The 14,692-nt window shown below is 38.6% G+C and overlaps 1 protein-coding gene across 12 annotated transcripts in view; it reads right to left on the bottom strand.

Moving 5' to 3' along the window:
• The window catches only part of LOC121880011 (dual specificity protein phosphatase MPK-4-like), a 198,340-nt gene extending 184,163 nt beyond the window's left edge, over positions 1-14,177 (bottom strand). Inside the window, exons 1-4 of one of the 12 annotated variants that reach the window (XM_042386951.1) lie at positions 13,514-13,677; positions 12,276-12,441; positions 8,390-8,498; positions 2,710-2,841 (exon numbers count right to left, since the gene is read on the bottom strand). In XM_042386951.1, coding sequence (XP_042242885.1) covers positions 2,710-2,841; positions 8,390-8,462 — 205 coding nt within the window. In that variant the 5' untranslated portion in view covers positions 8,463-8,498; positions 12,276-12,441; positions 13,514-13,677. The other 11 variants (XM_042386955.1, XM_042386954.1, XM_042386950.1 and 8 more) reach the window with 11 other exon arrangements.
• Positions 14,178-14,692: the final 515 nt, after the last annotated feature.

Genomic DNA, 14,692 nt, shown 5'->3' with positions numbered 1-14,692 from the left:
TACATACATACATACATACATACATACATACATAATCATATATATATATATATATATATATATATATATATATATATATATATATACACACACACACACAGTTGGGTCTCCCACATTCTGTGATTTAATGTGACCAGATGCCTTGAAGAAAGTGAGAGCAGCGTAAAGTGAACAACAACATATGGGATTGGTGAAATGGGGTCAGGCAGTCCCCAGCTCCAGTAAAAAAACAATGGGATTGGGTTAAGAAGATAAAAATTGCTTATAGGAGAAAATAAAGGTAGGTTAGAAAACTAAAATTATGTACTTGCATTAGTAGAGAATCAGGCCAGGCATGCAGGGGATGGAGGCTGGTTCGAGGCAGGAGGCAGATTACTGGCCTCGGGTGAATCCTGCCATTACTGGGTGATCTCTGTCTGTCACTTACAGTTGGCAGGGCTTCCTGACAAATCCTCAAAGTCAACTACTGTCACTATGACTGGCCCAGGCGCTGTGGTGGGTTCGCGGATGAAATCATGCTTTGCTGGCCGGCTGCAGGTGATGTTGCCGTGACCACCTTGATGTGCGGCTCCATAGCCTGCACCAACCCGAGTTGCTCGAGAAGACTTCATATGATCATGTCGTCATTATGCGGGAAAGGAAGAACCATCTTCTCTACATGTGGCACCCCTTAATATCACTATGACTTAATTGTGTTCATGGAGACTGCCGCACTTCTTCCTCTCTTCACTGGCGTGTTCTTCTTCCAACATCTAAATGGCAGTCACTTCCAGGATTTCTGATCACCCCTCCGAGATGTAAATGGTGGTGGTCAGAAGCGCTGGAACTGTAACAGTCACGCCAGCTTCTCCCAGCAAGGTCCACTGCTGCTGCAGCAGTCAGGCCTCACCAGTGCAGATTGGCTCCTCTCTCACCTGGTATTCATGCCTTTTGTGTCCTCTTGTGACGAATTGGCAGCAATAGACAGCTGATCCATGACTCCACCAAGATGTCACAGCTTTCTTGATGTTAAATCTCTCTCAGAATTGTTTGAGAAGAGGATTTTTGCTGATTCTGTTCCTCATCTTGCGTCGCTCCTTATGGGTGGTGGTGTACTCAGGTGCCAACTCTTCCCTGCAGGTGTTGGTGTAGCAGTAAGTTCAGGAGCTGAGAATTTTTTGTTGAGGTACGGCTGCAGCCTGCGAAATCAACCTGGTACATAGGCTGGATTAAAAACTGTGAAATCCAGGAGGAAGACCACTTTTACGTTGGGGTGACGATCATAACAGTAAGGCGAGTGTGCAGTGCGTTGTCCAGCAACAACTCCAAATATTGATAAGCACATTCTGTTGCTCACGAAATTTCTTTTATCGGGAGTCAAAACAGTCATCAAGCCAGGAGAGGACCGATGTAGAAATCCATACCGTGCTGTCAGCCAGTGGAACATTTAAACGTGTGTCCATGGTTTTTATGGCGTCTTGACTTCTTGAGCCGTTCCGCGATAACCAGGCTTACAGGTGCGGAGGCATTGAAATTTGTTAAGCCGTGGGCCAATTTGATGCGTTCCTTCTGCATTTTCCGGCCCCGAATCACTGCTGGCATTCTTCACAATGTAGGACTTGGAAAGGTAGTTTTCTCCAGAAAAGGCCAGATTCGTCCATGTTAAGCACCTGGTGATACGTTGGCTGTCCTTCCTCCACGCATCTCCGTAAAAAGCGGAGAGGCTACGGCGCGGCACGATCAGCACTTTCACTTCTTCACCACCAATGTTTATATTGGTGGTGATCTTATTCTCGGATCTTCCAAACCTCTGTAACCACCCAGAGGAAGCAGTAAAGGGTTTTGGGCTCTGAAGTTCTATCTTTAGTACCGCTGCCATTAACCACAGTTCGTCGTGATCCTTCTGAAGCGTGTAAACCGCATTATACTTGCGTCGCCTATTTCAAGTACCTCTAAATGGTACCTGTCTTGAAAGCTTTCCGGTTGTGAAAAATACTTGATCAGCAAAGCTTTCTTAGACTTTGTGATCATGCTTGCTCCTTTATACAGCTGAATCTTCTTTGGAGAAGTCTGGATGTGGAGTGCGTTGGCCAGCCATGCTGGCGGCGAGAATCGCTGCCGTGTTCCTTTTACCAAATCTTGAATAATTTGGGTACTTCACCTCTGTAGCTTATGGGCATCATTATGCCTCTTTAACCAGATGCCGCTGGGTCCAGGCAGAAGGTTTTCTCTGGGGTGGTGAGGTCGGCGGAAGCACCATTTTGCAGATTGGATCAGCGATAACACGGGTAGCCTTGAGGATGAGACTTGCTATCGCTGGGGTCAAAGTGATCTCCTCCTCCACCTCCCACCTGCCCGGAGTGGACCGTCATAATACTTTAAGCCAATTACAGCTAGCAGCAGGAGGAGTAGGGATGCATGGCCCAATCCCGGGTCTTGCCGTCATATGGCGATCAGTGTCTGTAACAAAGACACCCTCATAACCTTACCCGCTTTAAGCGGAGGAGGAGGCAGGCAGGCGGGTGGCTGACTGGCGTGTGGCGTGGGAAAATCAAAAAAATGGGGTGCCGGACGTGATGCCATATAGCAGCTGGGTCTACCATTAGACAATACATTATGCTTCCAATATCTTCCCAGGAGGGTAGCATCTCCCTCTTTGGTAACTGCCTACTACCTATAGTTTGAATATTTTAGCTTATCTTTCAACAGTTTTCAATATTTTTGTATCACCTTGAATATACAGAAATGCCATTCCATAGAGCGAAGTAATACTGGATGGTAGGGGTTTTGACTCCACAGTGAGGATGTGAGAGATGTGATACTTCTTAAGAGTCTCCGCTTCAACTGCTGCCGTGAGGTTACCTGAAGTAATTTATAAAATTAATGCACCATCTTACATAATATAATTATTGATTGAAAACAAAGGATACTACAGTAGTTCATGTTTCTTGCCTGTGGAAACACTATACTGTGCTGAGAAAAGCAAATTGCTAACTCTACCTACTATTATGTATATTTTTCTAATCACATTAGAGCTCCAATACTCAGAATTAATACATAGTCTATCAAGAACAATGAAGGAATCCTAAGCAGGCCACTGGCCTTCTTCCCTCTGCACGACCACCTCTAGTTTGGGTGGCTATTAGCTAAATGAGGTAAAAATATAATTTCCCACATACAGGTACACCACTGATTTTCCGGGAACTGATGGTCCGGCACCTCCTTCAATCAACAAAATTACAAGAGGGCACTTAACTTCCCTCCCAGCCAAGGGTGAAGGTAGTTTTAGGCTTAAAGTTTTTATCTTATAAAATATCACAGACTAACTTAACAAAATATTACTTGCATTGCTGGAATCCTTGTAAGATAGTGACTAATTTGGATATAGACATCACATAGTATGCAAAAAGAGATAAAAAAAAATTTCCTTTACTGTAGTACTTTTGAGTACAAAGTGTGTACAGTAATGTTCCTCAAAATTATGGCTTTTTTACATTTAATTTACATTTAATATTTGTTTAATTTAAGTTTCTAGCAGTCCATGGTGCTTTAAAGACACAGGAGGTGTGCAATTAGTGGGTCAGAGGAGTATTGTTGAATTATTATTACCTGACTTCAATTGGTTCAGCAAAACGGATAAACGGGGAAAGGCTTTGGGGGTATAAAATTACAGACTTTGCTATAACACAGATTCATTCATGCGCATATCATATACTGTATATTTTTTTATTTTCAAATACCGTATATTTATTTCACCAAACTTTTAGATAAACTATTCTGGATTATTACAGTAAACCCTTGAATAACGATATTAATGTGTCCTCTGATATTGCAGTGTAAGGTGTATCGTCTTATTGCGAATCATTAATTAACATTAAAATAAAGCAATAATAATGAGATGCATTCCCAAGTGTGACCTTTTCATATCTTTTGTGGCTTTTTACCCTCTTTTCCCCCTGCTTACAGCCAGGAGTCCGGGATGATAGTTCTACACGAGAAAATTAAGTAAATAAGACCCTGGTTGTAGCTGTAGTAAAATTAATGTAAACAAATACATATTATACCTCTCTAGTCCGGCAACCTCGGGACCTGACCGGTGCCGGACCATGGAAATTTCCGGACCATGGAAATTCACCCTTTTCCTGGATAGATAGTGACTTGGCTTGGAAGCACTAGCACCACTTTCTCTGCATCATGGTCTCTTTGAAGACATATTGAAGGGTTAAATGTCATACAGTAGCTTCTCAAATTTCGTGAGTTTTTAATTCGACGTTTTCTATTTGAACACAAAAAAAAACATTTATAAATTATGACGGCGGAAACTCGAATTTCGACGGGTTTGAACGGCCCACCATCGTTCAGACGACGTGCACAATCTAAAAGCAGCGTCGTTTCTCTTATGTACAAAAGATTCATTATTGTTTTTTACTGAAAGTCTTTTTGATTGAATTAATATTTGTGTGTGCAAAATGAGCAATACAATTCATTAACAATACGTAGAATATGAAAACACGAGGAAATGAGACAGCATTCTTTTCGTTGATTACAAAACCAGTGACTAACTGGTTCTACATACAAAACTGAAGAAAATAAGACCTTGTTGTAACTGTAGTAAAATTAATATGGTTGCTTTAAGTAATGTTATTTAATTTTAATAAATGGAACAATAGAAGTAGCGAACGATAATGGTAAAGAAAAAAGAGAGATCACACGTGAAAACATATCGTCATTACTTTACATAAGAAAATGAAAGCAACACTTATTGACTGTTCATATATATTTTAATTAATGTTTCTGAATTTGTTTTTATTGAATTAATGTTTGTGTGTGCAAAATTAACAATACAATTTATTAATAATACGTGGAATATTAAAACACACGAGGAGATGAGACGGCTGCCGGCATTGTTTTTGTTAAAGCTTACAAAACCAGTGACTGATTGGTTCTACATATAAAACTGAAGAAAATAAGACCCTGATTGTAGCTGTAGTAAAATTAATGTAAAAAACTTAATATGGTTGTTTGAAGTACTGTACCTGTAATGTTATTTAATGTTAATAAATGGAACAATATAAGTAGCTAACCATTAATGGTAAAAAAAAAGTGAGACTGCACGTATGTAAGTGCGCACATGTATAAACATATTGTCTTTACTCTACATAAGAATATTAAAGCAACACTTTTTACTGCTCATATATATTGAAGGGTTAAATGTTGTACTCTGTATAGACAAGCAGAGAGAGAGAGAGAGAGAGAGCAGTCGAACTGCCGGATGTAAACAAACCTTAATTTCCCGCGGCTTTGTTGTCGTTTTTTTTTTACGGGGATTAGCCCACCCGGGCATAGGTCACTGACCCACATTGGGGCCTGAGGGGCAAAAATTTAATACTCCTGTAATAATAACAATAATTCAGATAAGTAAAAAAAAAAAAAAAAAAAGCCACCCTATCTACCTATTGTACAAACTAAAATCGTTCCGGACCACGGGAGTTTCCGAACCACAGAATGCCGGACTAGAGAGGTACAACCTGTATATATATACAGTATTACCCCGCCTAACGCGGTTTCACTTAACGCGTTTTATCATATACGCGGTGCCTCGCCAGAGCTGAACTTTCACTTAACACGGATTTTTTCCACATATACGCGGTGAGTGTCCGGCTCGAGACGCTATTTTTAGATTTGCCCCACCCGCCACCCTGCCTGACTGCCTGTTTTAGCTCATAAAATTCATACAAATTACCCGGCCAGAATATAATTTACATTGCTGGAATTCTTATAATTTGGTGATCATTTTGAATATAAACATCATATATTTTGCATTAGACATACAAATTTTAGATAAAATGTTTTCTCTAGTAAATATGTTATCTTTTGTGCAAAATATATGACATTTATATTCAAAATATTCCTGGTCTTACAAGGAATCCAGCAATGTCAATTGTATTATCCTAACTTTAGTTTGAGGTATTATTTATTAAAATTTAGTGGTTTTCCCCAAAAATTTCTCAGAGAGGGAAGAGCCAGCAGTGTAGTGTGAGAAGAGGGGGAGGGAGTTGAGTCCATTATTTGAATGGACATTAACTTGGCGACTGTATTTCTCTATTTCTCTGCGATAGGACATCCCAGGCCCTCCTCCAGTACCTGAACACGCCTCTGCAGGGTGTGACCAAGTCGCCCGCCCAACTCGCCACCGGCCGCCAGCTGCGTGACGGCGTTCCCGTGGCCAGGCAGCACTATAAGGTGGACCAGCACTGGCAGTGGGCACTTCGTATGAGGGAGGTGCGCTTGGCTGAAACCCAGGACGGGGTCCTTCTGTCGCGGGAAGAGGTGTCCCGCCAGCTGGCACCCCTAGCCGTGGGCACGCAGGTGCATGTGCAGGACGCAGCTACCAAGCTCTGGGACAGGACAAGCATAGTGGTGGAAGCCCGCCCTCACAGGCAGTATGCCGTCATGTTGAGTGGCAATGGCAGGGTGTCCATACGCAACAGACGCCACCTGCGAAAAGGCTCCACACCTGTGCCTACTACTCCGGTGGTGCACCAAGCTGTGCCTCCTGGCCCCCCTTCTGCTGTGCCCTCCTTACCCGCGCCCTCGCTCGCGCCACCAGCCCCTCCCCAGTCAAGCGCGGCCAGGCCCAGGAGAGGCCGTAGGCCCCCGGGCTGGTTGACGGACTACGTGGTGTAGTGTATGTGATGTAAAATTAGTTTAGAGTTTTGTTTTTGTTTTGTTTTGCTTTGTTTGACTGATTTTTCTTGCATTATTGTTTTTTTATGTGCATTGTTTTCCTTTTGTTAGTTCAAATGTGCATTGTCATTTCCTTTAAACTTGGGGGGGGAGATGTAAGAATGTACCATCGTACGATATGTTTTCCCATGTTGAGGTGGGGGGGCTTGTCAATGGCAACGCCCGGTTGTCAGTCACCAGCTGAAGCTGTTAGAATAAAGTCTACAAAGAACATGATCTATGATTCAAACCTCTCACAGTATGAATTTTATGAGCTAAAACAAATATCTTCAGTAAATAAAAAAAATATACTTCACCCAAACACTATCTGTCAATCAAAATACCCCACCTTCGGCTTTTTGCCAAATAATTTGGTCTTAAAAACTTGAACCACACACAGGTATATACGGTAAATAAGGACATGGGGGGGGCCAGGTTTGTTTTTGGGGGGGGGGGGCAGCACATATACGCGGATTTTTAACATCCACGGGTATCTCTGTTACATAACCCCCGCGTATGTTAAGGGCCGACTGTAGTGATTAATTTGACAAAAATTTTAGTAATTATTTTGATTACATGTAGAGTACAGCTTTGCCCTTAGGACAGTGTGTGCATATAAATGAGTTTCAATAAATGAATAAAGTTACATAATCAAGCCAAAAATATTAGTTGAAAAACTTTATGTAGACAGAGCTTGGATGGATAAATTTTAGAATGACCAATAATTTTAATATAAAAAATGCAAAAAGAAAAGAATGTAAACATAGAACAGATTATTGCATTGGCGGACTAGCCGATCAGCTGATGCTCACAACAAAACGAGTTTGTTCTTAAGGATTTTGTTAATCGAAGTTTTGTTCGTTAATCGAATTGAAGATCCCTATGGGAGGTAATTCGTTAACCTCCCATAAGGATCTTCAATTTGGTTAATGAACAAAACTTTGATTAACGAAATCCTTACGACAAACACGTTTTGTTGAGAGCATCAGCTGATGGGCTAGTCTGCCAATTCAGTAATCTGTTCTATGTTTACATTCGTTTCCAGTGGAGTAAATATCAAGAAAGTTGTGCTCTTTAATATTTGTGCATTTTTTATATTAAATTATTAGTCATTTTAAAATTTAGTTAATATATTGATAATATATGCAGTACAGGGAACTCGTTTTTTGTGCGCTCATCAGCTGCTTGACTCACCCACCAGGCGTCCGTTTGGCTTTGTTTATAGTGGAGTGAACATTGATTTTGTTGGTGTCTTGAATATTTTTGCATTTTTACATTGAAATTATTAGTCATTCTGAAGTTTAGTTAACATGTTGATAATATATAGCGCAGTGCAGTGTTGATTTAAATAAAATAATCTTGAATTACACCTAGTGAACATTAAATTTTATTGGTGAAATGACGGCATCAAGCATGGGTCCCCTGAAAGGTGATTTCTCCTCCAACCCCACTTCCTTCTCTTCTCCCTTCTCCTCCATCTCCACTCAGATTTAAATGATGTGATTTAAATCATAACAATACCTGCTAAATGGCATATGCAGTATTGGTAGACCTAGATATAAATATGGCTGTTTTCAAGTAAATTACAGCATACTCTCTTGTTTTTCATACTTTGTCCTTTTTTAAAGTACAGTACATAAAATTAAAAATCAAATACTGTATTGTACCAGTATAAATGACAAACCTAAGTAAAGGCCCACTTCTATCTTGCTTAAATCAGCTACATCTGGCAAAGGATCCTCTTCACAGTCCACCATTGTGTCGGCTTGTCAGTAAAATCTAGTGACGAGATACTGAAAAAAAAAAAGAGGAATCATTCTATATCCCACCTTATGCCTGAGCCCACAACTATGTGAATCATGTATTTACCCACCAAAGCTATAAGATGGAAGCCCAGGCAAACCTTTCTTATTGGTTGATGGAACAAATTTACAAATTGATTATGCCTTCCCATGATAACCAAGTCTTCAAACGAATTTCTAATAACAATCACCATTCACGGTAGAAGGCAATCGCCCATTTTTTCAAAAACATTCAGTGCATCATGTCCGAAGAAGAATCCCGATCATCAGGTCAGTTTAAAGTGAACCAAGAAATGGATTCATCAAAGCTGTTATTTAAGTTTGACAAATTCATTGTCTGGTTACTTAGAAGTGAACTGGTGTTCAGGATTCCTCTTCGGACTTGCTGCACTGAATGTTTAAAAAAAATGGCTAATCAATCATAAGTTCAAACTAGAGTAAGTGTGCATCTTGCCCAGCAGCTGGATTGGCCATACTGGATTTCCAAATTTCAATCCATCCTGTGAAAATTATTTTGTATAATTCCACATAATATTAACTTGTAAATGAAACCATGTAGCAACTTGCCCTGCGGAGCCCTAAAGTATACTGTATTCAGATATTAGGCTTGTGCAAATTCAATGTGAAATAGGCTTGTTGTCAGGGGTTGATCATGAATTTCTCACAATAATTCGTATCATTCATGATTCACATATGTAAAATATAAATATGTAGTTGTGATGGTTTATTACCATTAAAAAAAATTACTGTAGTCTGATGAGCGTGTATGGCCATCGGATGGTTTCACTGGATAGAGAGGAGTTCACTATTTTTCATGAACTACTTTTAATTCTGGTAAATTAGTTATACAGTATTACCCCGCTTTACGAGGTTTCACTTAACGCGATTTCTCATATACGCGGTGCCTCGCCAGAACCAACTTTCACTTACTTAACGCGGTTCATCTACTCATATACAGTCAACCCTCACTTTACGCGGTCCCACATTCCGCGTTTCCGCGGTGCCCTGCCAGAACCCAGGTTGCTTACATTCCGCGGTGGGTGTACCCCTTTACACGGGTGAAGTATAATTTTTTTATTTAGCTCATAAAATTCATACACATTATCCGGCCAGAATATAATTTACATTGCTGGAATTCTTACAATTTGATGATCATTTTGAATATAAACATCATAGATTTTGCATTAGACATACAAATTTTAGATATAACGTTTACTCTTGAGTAAATATGTTATCTTTTGTGCAAAATATATGATATTTATATTCAAAATATTCCTGGTCTTACAAGGAATCCAGCAATGTCAATTATATTATCCTAACTTTAGTCTGATTTATTATTTATTACTAAAAAGGTAAACAGTCTGGTATTCCCACACATTTATCTAGTAGGGACGTTGGTGGGGGGTGGGGGGGAGGGAGGGAGGGACCGGCGACCGACCATCTGTTACCATGTGAAGAATATTTTTTTTTTTATTAACTGAAGATTTTTATTTTAGCTCATAAAATTCATACAAATTACCCGGCCAGAATATAATTTACATTGCTGGAATTCTTACAATTTGATGATCACTTTGAATATAAACATCATATATTTTGCATTAGACATAAAATTTTTAGATATAATGTTCACTCTGAGTAAATATGTTATCTTTTGTGCAAAATATATGACGTTTATATTCAAAATATTCCTGGTCTTACAAGGAATCCAGCAATGTCAATTATATTATCCTAACTTTAGTTTGAGGTACTATTTATTACTATACCTGGTTTTCCCCCAAAAATTTCTCAGAGGGAAGAGCCAGCAGTGTAGTGTGAGAAGAGGGGGAGGGAGTCATGTCCATTATTTGAATGGACATTAACTTGGCGACTGTATTTCTCTATTTCTCTTAAGTATTAATTGTGTGCATGTACCATCATAAAATTAAGATGTTATTTTTACTAGAACATAGGTATTGTGTTGGAAAAAGTGGAGTTTGGGGGTCAGCTGGTCTCTATTTCATTTAATCCCATATGTTATGTTTTTCACTTTACGCGTTTCTCACTTTCCGCGGTACCCTGTGGGTTACATTAACCGCGTAAAGTGAGGGTTGACTGTACGCGGCTAGGTATAATTTTTTTTTTATTTAGCTCATAAAATTCATACAAATTACCCGGCCAGAATATAATTTGCATTGCTGGAATTCTTACAATTTGATGATCATTTTGAATATAAACATCATAGATTTTGCATTAGACATATAGTACAAATTTTAGATATAATGTTCACTCTGAGTAAATATGTTATCTTTTATGCAAAATATATGACATTTATATTAAAAATATTCTTGGTCTTACAAGTAATCCAGCAATGTCAATTATATTATCCTAACTTTAGTTTGAGGTATTATTTATTACTAAAAAGGTAAATATTCTGGTTTTCCCACACATCTGGTGGGAGGCTCTACCCCCAGGACCCCCATAACAAAGCTCATAATGAAGCAACCAACCTAACCTAACAAATTAATGCAATTTTCTTGAAAACGAATCATTTGCAACAGAAACGTTACTCAGAAAAGCTGTTAGAACTTATGAGATATACCTAGAAATGCAAAAAAAAAATTGTGGGACATTATGGGCAACTTGTAAAGAAATACTGACAAAAATCAACCAATTTATGACGATGTATATACAATAGATATGGTCCGTTATTTCTCATCGGCACAGAAAGTGTCATAGAAGAAATTCATCTTACTTTTGTTAGGTAATGTGGTTGCAAACAATAAAATAACAGAATTCGAAACCTAGCTACTATCCTAAATTGACCAAAAAAGTTGATATTTAGCTATTTGGACTTAAGATATAGGTTATGTTACCTTTCAACATTTCTGGATAGTCATTATTTTGGAAGTACAGTACTGTGAAGTCGATAGTTGAATTCAATGAAAAATACAAAAATATCACGAGGGTCTCGACATCGCCACCATATCTTCCTCGAACCTCTCCTCCTACGCTTCAAAATGACCAATAACTCTCCTGCTCTTGTTCCCATAATGTATGTTGCTAGAACTGGGGTTAGGTTAGGTTTCATTGCAGACAGTAAAATTTTTTTTTCTGGTGTACTGTACTTTGGCATTTTGTTTAAATCTGTCCTTCATTTTCTTTGGAAATTTCCCATTTCTTAGTAATATGTCTCTGCCATTATCTCATAAACGAGAATTATCCAAAGAAAATGAAGGTCAGATGTAAACAACACGCACCAAAATACTCCAGAAAAATATATTTCCCTGTAAAAAACAAAGGTATCATTAAAATGGATCTTTACCAAGAATATTTAGTGTTAAAATAAAAAGTTGTTGCCTATTTTAAAATAATTTCTGTAATGATAAGAACACCTGTGAAAAAAATTCACGAAATCGAACAACTCCTTCTGGTATTAGCCATTTGTTTCATTATTACCACCTTTTCTTCTTGACAAAAGTCTCTAGTCATTTAGTTTTGGTGCACAAAAATGCTTAATGGTAAATATTCATTTAGTGACTATGGCTCCTTGTTGTTATGCCTAAATACACACCAAAAAAAAATATTATCGGTCAATATTTAGAAGTTGCCACCACCTAACTGATTCTTAAAAATGGGTTTTGATAGTGCAAATGATTGTGTTAAATACAAATATGACCTTCATTGCAGTCAGAAATGAGCAGTAGCAGAGATACTGAAAAAAATTTGGAAGGTCAAACAATGTAAAAGCCTAAGAAACCTAACCTAACCCCTAATGTGTAAGAAACTTACCTTAAGTAAGAGATACAGGAGTAAAGAGTGATGAGACTTGAATGATGAAATGGTGTCTTCATCAATGTCCTTCTCTTATCACAGTACCATGCATGGTTATCTAAACATTACTGACAATGAATTACATCTCGGACACTTTACAGATGAAACAAAAAGACCATGAGCCCTAAAAATGATAACAGCTGCTGCTTTATTGTCCAAATTGTGCTGAATAATGCGGCAGCCAGCCAATGTACAGTTGCCAGCAAAAGTTCTCCCACAACCCTGTGTAGCAAGTTGTAGGAGGACTTTTGCTGGCAACTGTACATACACCTCACACAGATGCCATCTTCCAACTGGCCGCAAATGCCGAGCAGCTGATTAGTGCACGAGTATAACGTCACATCAGCACTCACGCTGATTGGCACGCACGACTATGATGTCACATCAACACTCGCACTGATTGGCCAAATATTATAAAATAAAAGTTAATATAACTCGAAAACTAAAAATTCCCGACGGAAAATTTTTAGAATACATTTTAATTTTTTTCTCTATCTCCCCATATTGACTCAATAATCAGTTAGGTAGTAGCAACTTCTAAATATTGACCCTATTCTCATAACAATTTCAACTTCTAAATAACTGTTGAAACCTAACCTAAGCAAACCTAACCTAGCAAATTTTCACTTGTTGCCACTATATGAAATCGAAGTTGATCATGTTTTTCCGGAAGTTTTTGAAGTGTTATGAATAAATTTGACATTAATTTCTGGCACAAATCAATAGTTTCTGAAATAAGCTCCTCCCCACACCCCATCCCATCTCAGAATCTTGAGATTTGCTTTAAAAATCAAAGTTAAAAGTGTACAAAACACATTGAAAACCATCTGAAAAACAGCTTTGAATATAATCTAATTTAATCTAACCTAACTAAACCTGGGAGCTCCACAGTCGTCCGATGTTCTGGGTGCATACAGCTATGTTGTTCAATGTTCTGGGTGTAAACGCTACATACGAACATTCATAATAAAATGTTAAATATATCACTTAAAACATAATTTACCCAAGAAATGCCATTGATGAAAAGGAGTCTTAGAATTGTTAAAACTACCGATTGTAAATATTAAATTCCCGAGATTCGTTTAGTGGCAACAAATGCAATACAATCCTCCCAAGCCTAACTTTAATAATCCTAGCATAACCAAATACAAAAATGTTGCCACGGCCATTAAACGAATGTTAACCCAATTAAGTACTGCCAGAGGTCTGTCCAGTATGATCCTCATGAACAGGAAAGGAGTTATAAATCTTATAAATGCTTTCTTGTGTTATCCTCGGTCTCCACACAAAGCTCAAGCTATGGAATCATGAGCAGTGTTGTGACGACACCGAGTGTGAGCTCTTTCAAGACCAGACTTGACAAGCACAGGAGCAGGTTCAGATACATTCAGGAAACAGTGCATGTCAAGTACTTGCCAACACAGCGTAATAGAGACGTGTCTGACGTGACCGACTGCCCAGGCGGCTAAAGAGCCGATCAGTGGAGAAGAGGATAAAACTCATGAACAGTACTACGGTCCGACTAATTACCCAAATATAGCCGGAATGAAGTCAAATAATGGTCCTAGATGAATAAATCGGACTGCCAATCACTTCTCGACTAGTATTTGGTGTCAGAAAGTCACAAAAAATTGGTAAACTTAATTTAATCTGAGTTGTGTTAGGTTAGGTACATGCACTCGATCTATTAACTCAGATTAAATTAAGTTTACCAATTTTTTGTGACTTCGTGACACCAAATACTAGTCGAGGTTAGGTGAGGTACATGCACTCGATCTATTAAACCAGATTAAATTAAGTTTACCAACTTTTTGTAACTTCGTGACACCAAATACCAGTCGAGAAGTGATTGGCAGTCCGATTTATTCTTGTAGGACCGTCATTTGACTTCATTGCGGCTACATTTGGGTAATTACTCGCTCCCTCGGTACATGCACGCGATCTATTAACTCAGATTAAATTACGTTTTCCATTTTTTTTTACTATGTGACACCAAATGCTAGTCGAGAAGTGATTAGCAGTCCGATTTATTCATGTAGGACCATTATTTGGCTTCATTGCGGCTACATTTGGGTAATTAGTTGGACCCCAGTGCACCAATACAATATATAAATAGAAAACGCATTGTGAGTTTCCTTTCTCCAACCCATCCTGAGTGTGACAACATCACGAAACCCCACAATACAAGAATGAAAAAAAATCAATAGCGAGAAACAATATATGTATGATGTGTTGTAATGTAAGAGAAACAATTGAGACCCTACAATTTTTAGTTTAGTTTAACAAATTTATTGGCAAAGCTTGTAATACAGTGTGGGGTATAGGATGTTTGGTTCACACTCAGGATGGAATGGAGAAAGGAAACTCACAATGTG

The sequence above is a fragment of the Homarus americanus genome, unplaced genomic scaffold (assembly GCF_018991925.1).
Source record: "Homarus americanus isolate GMGI-L3 unplaced genomic scaffold, GMGI_Hamer_2.0 scaffold30108, whole genome shotgun sequence".
NCBI lineage: Eukaryota > Metazoa > Arthropoda > Malacostraca > Decapoda > Nephropidae > Homarus > Homarus americanus.
Note: the sequence above shows the minus strand (reverse complement) of the source record. Positions and strands in the feature narration are given on the sequence as shown.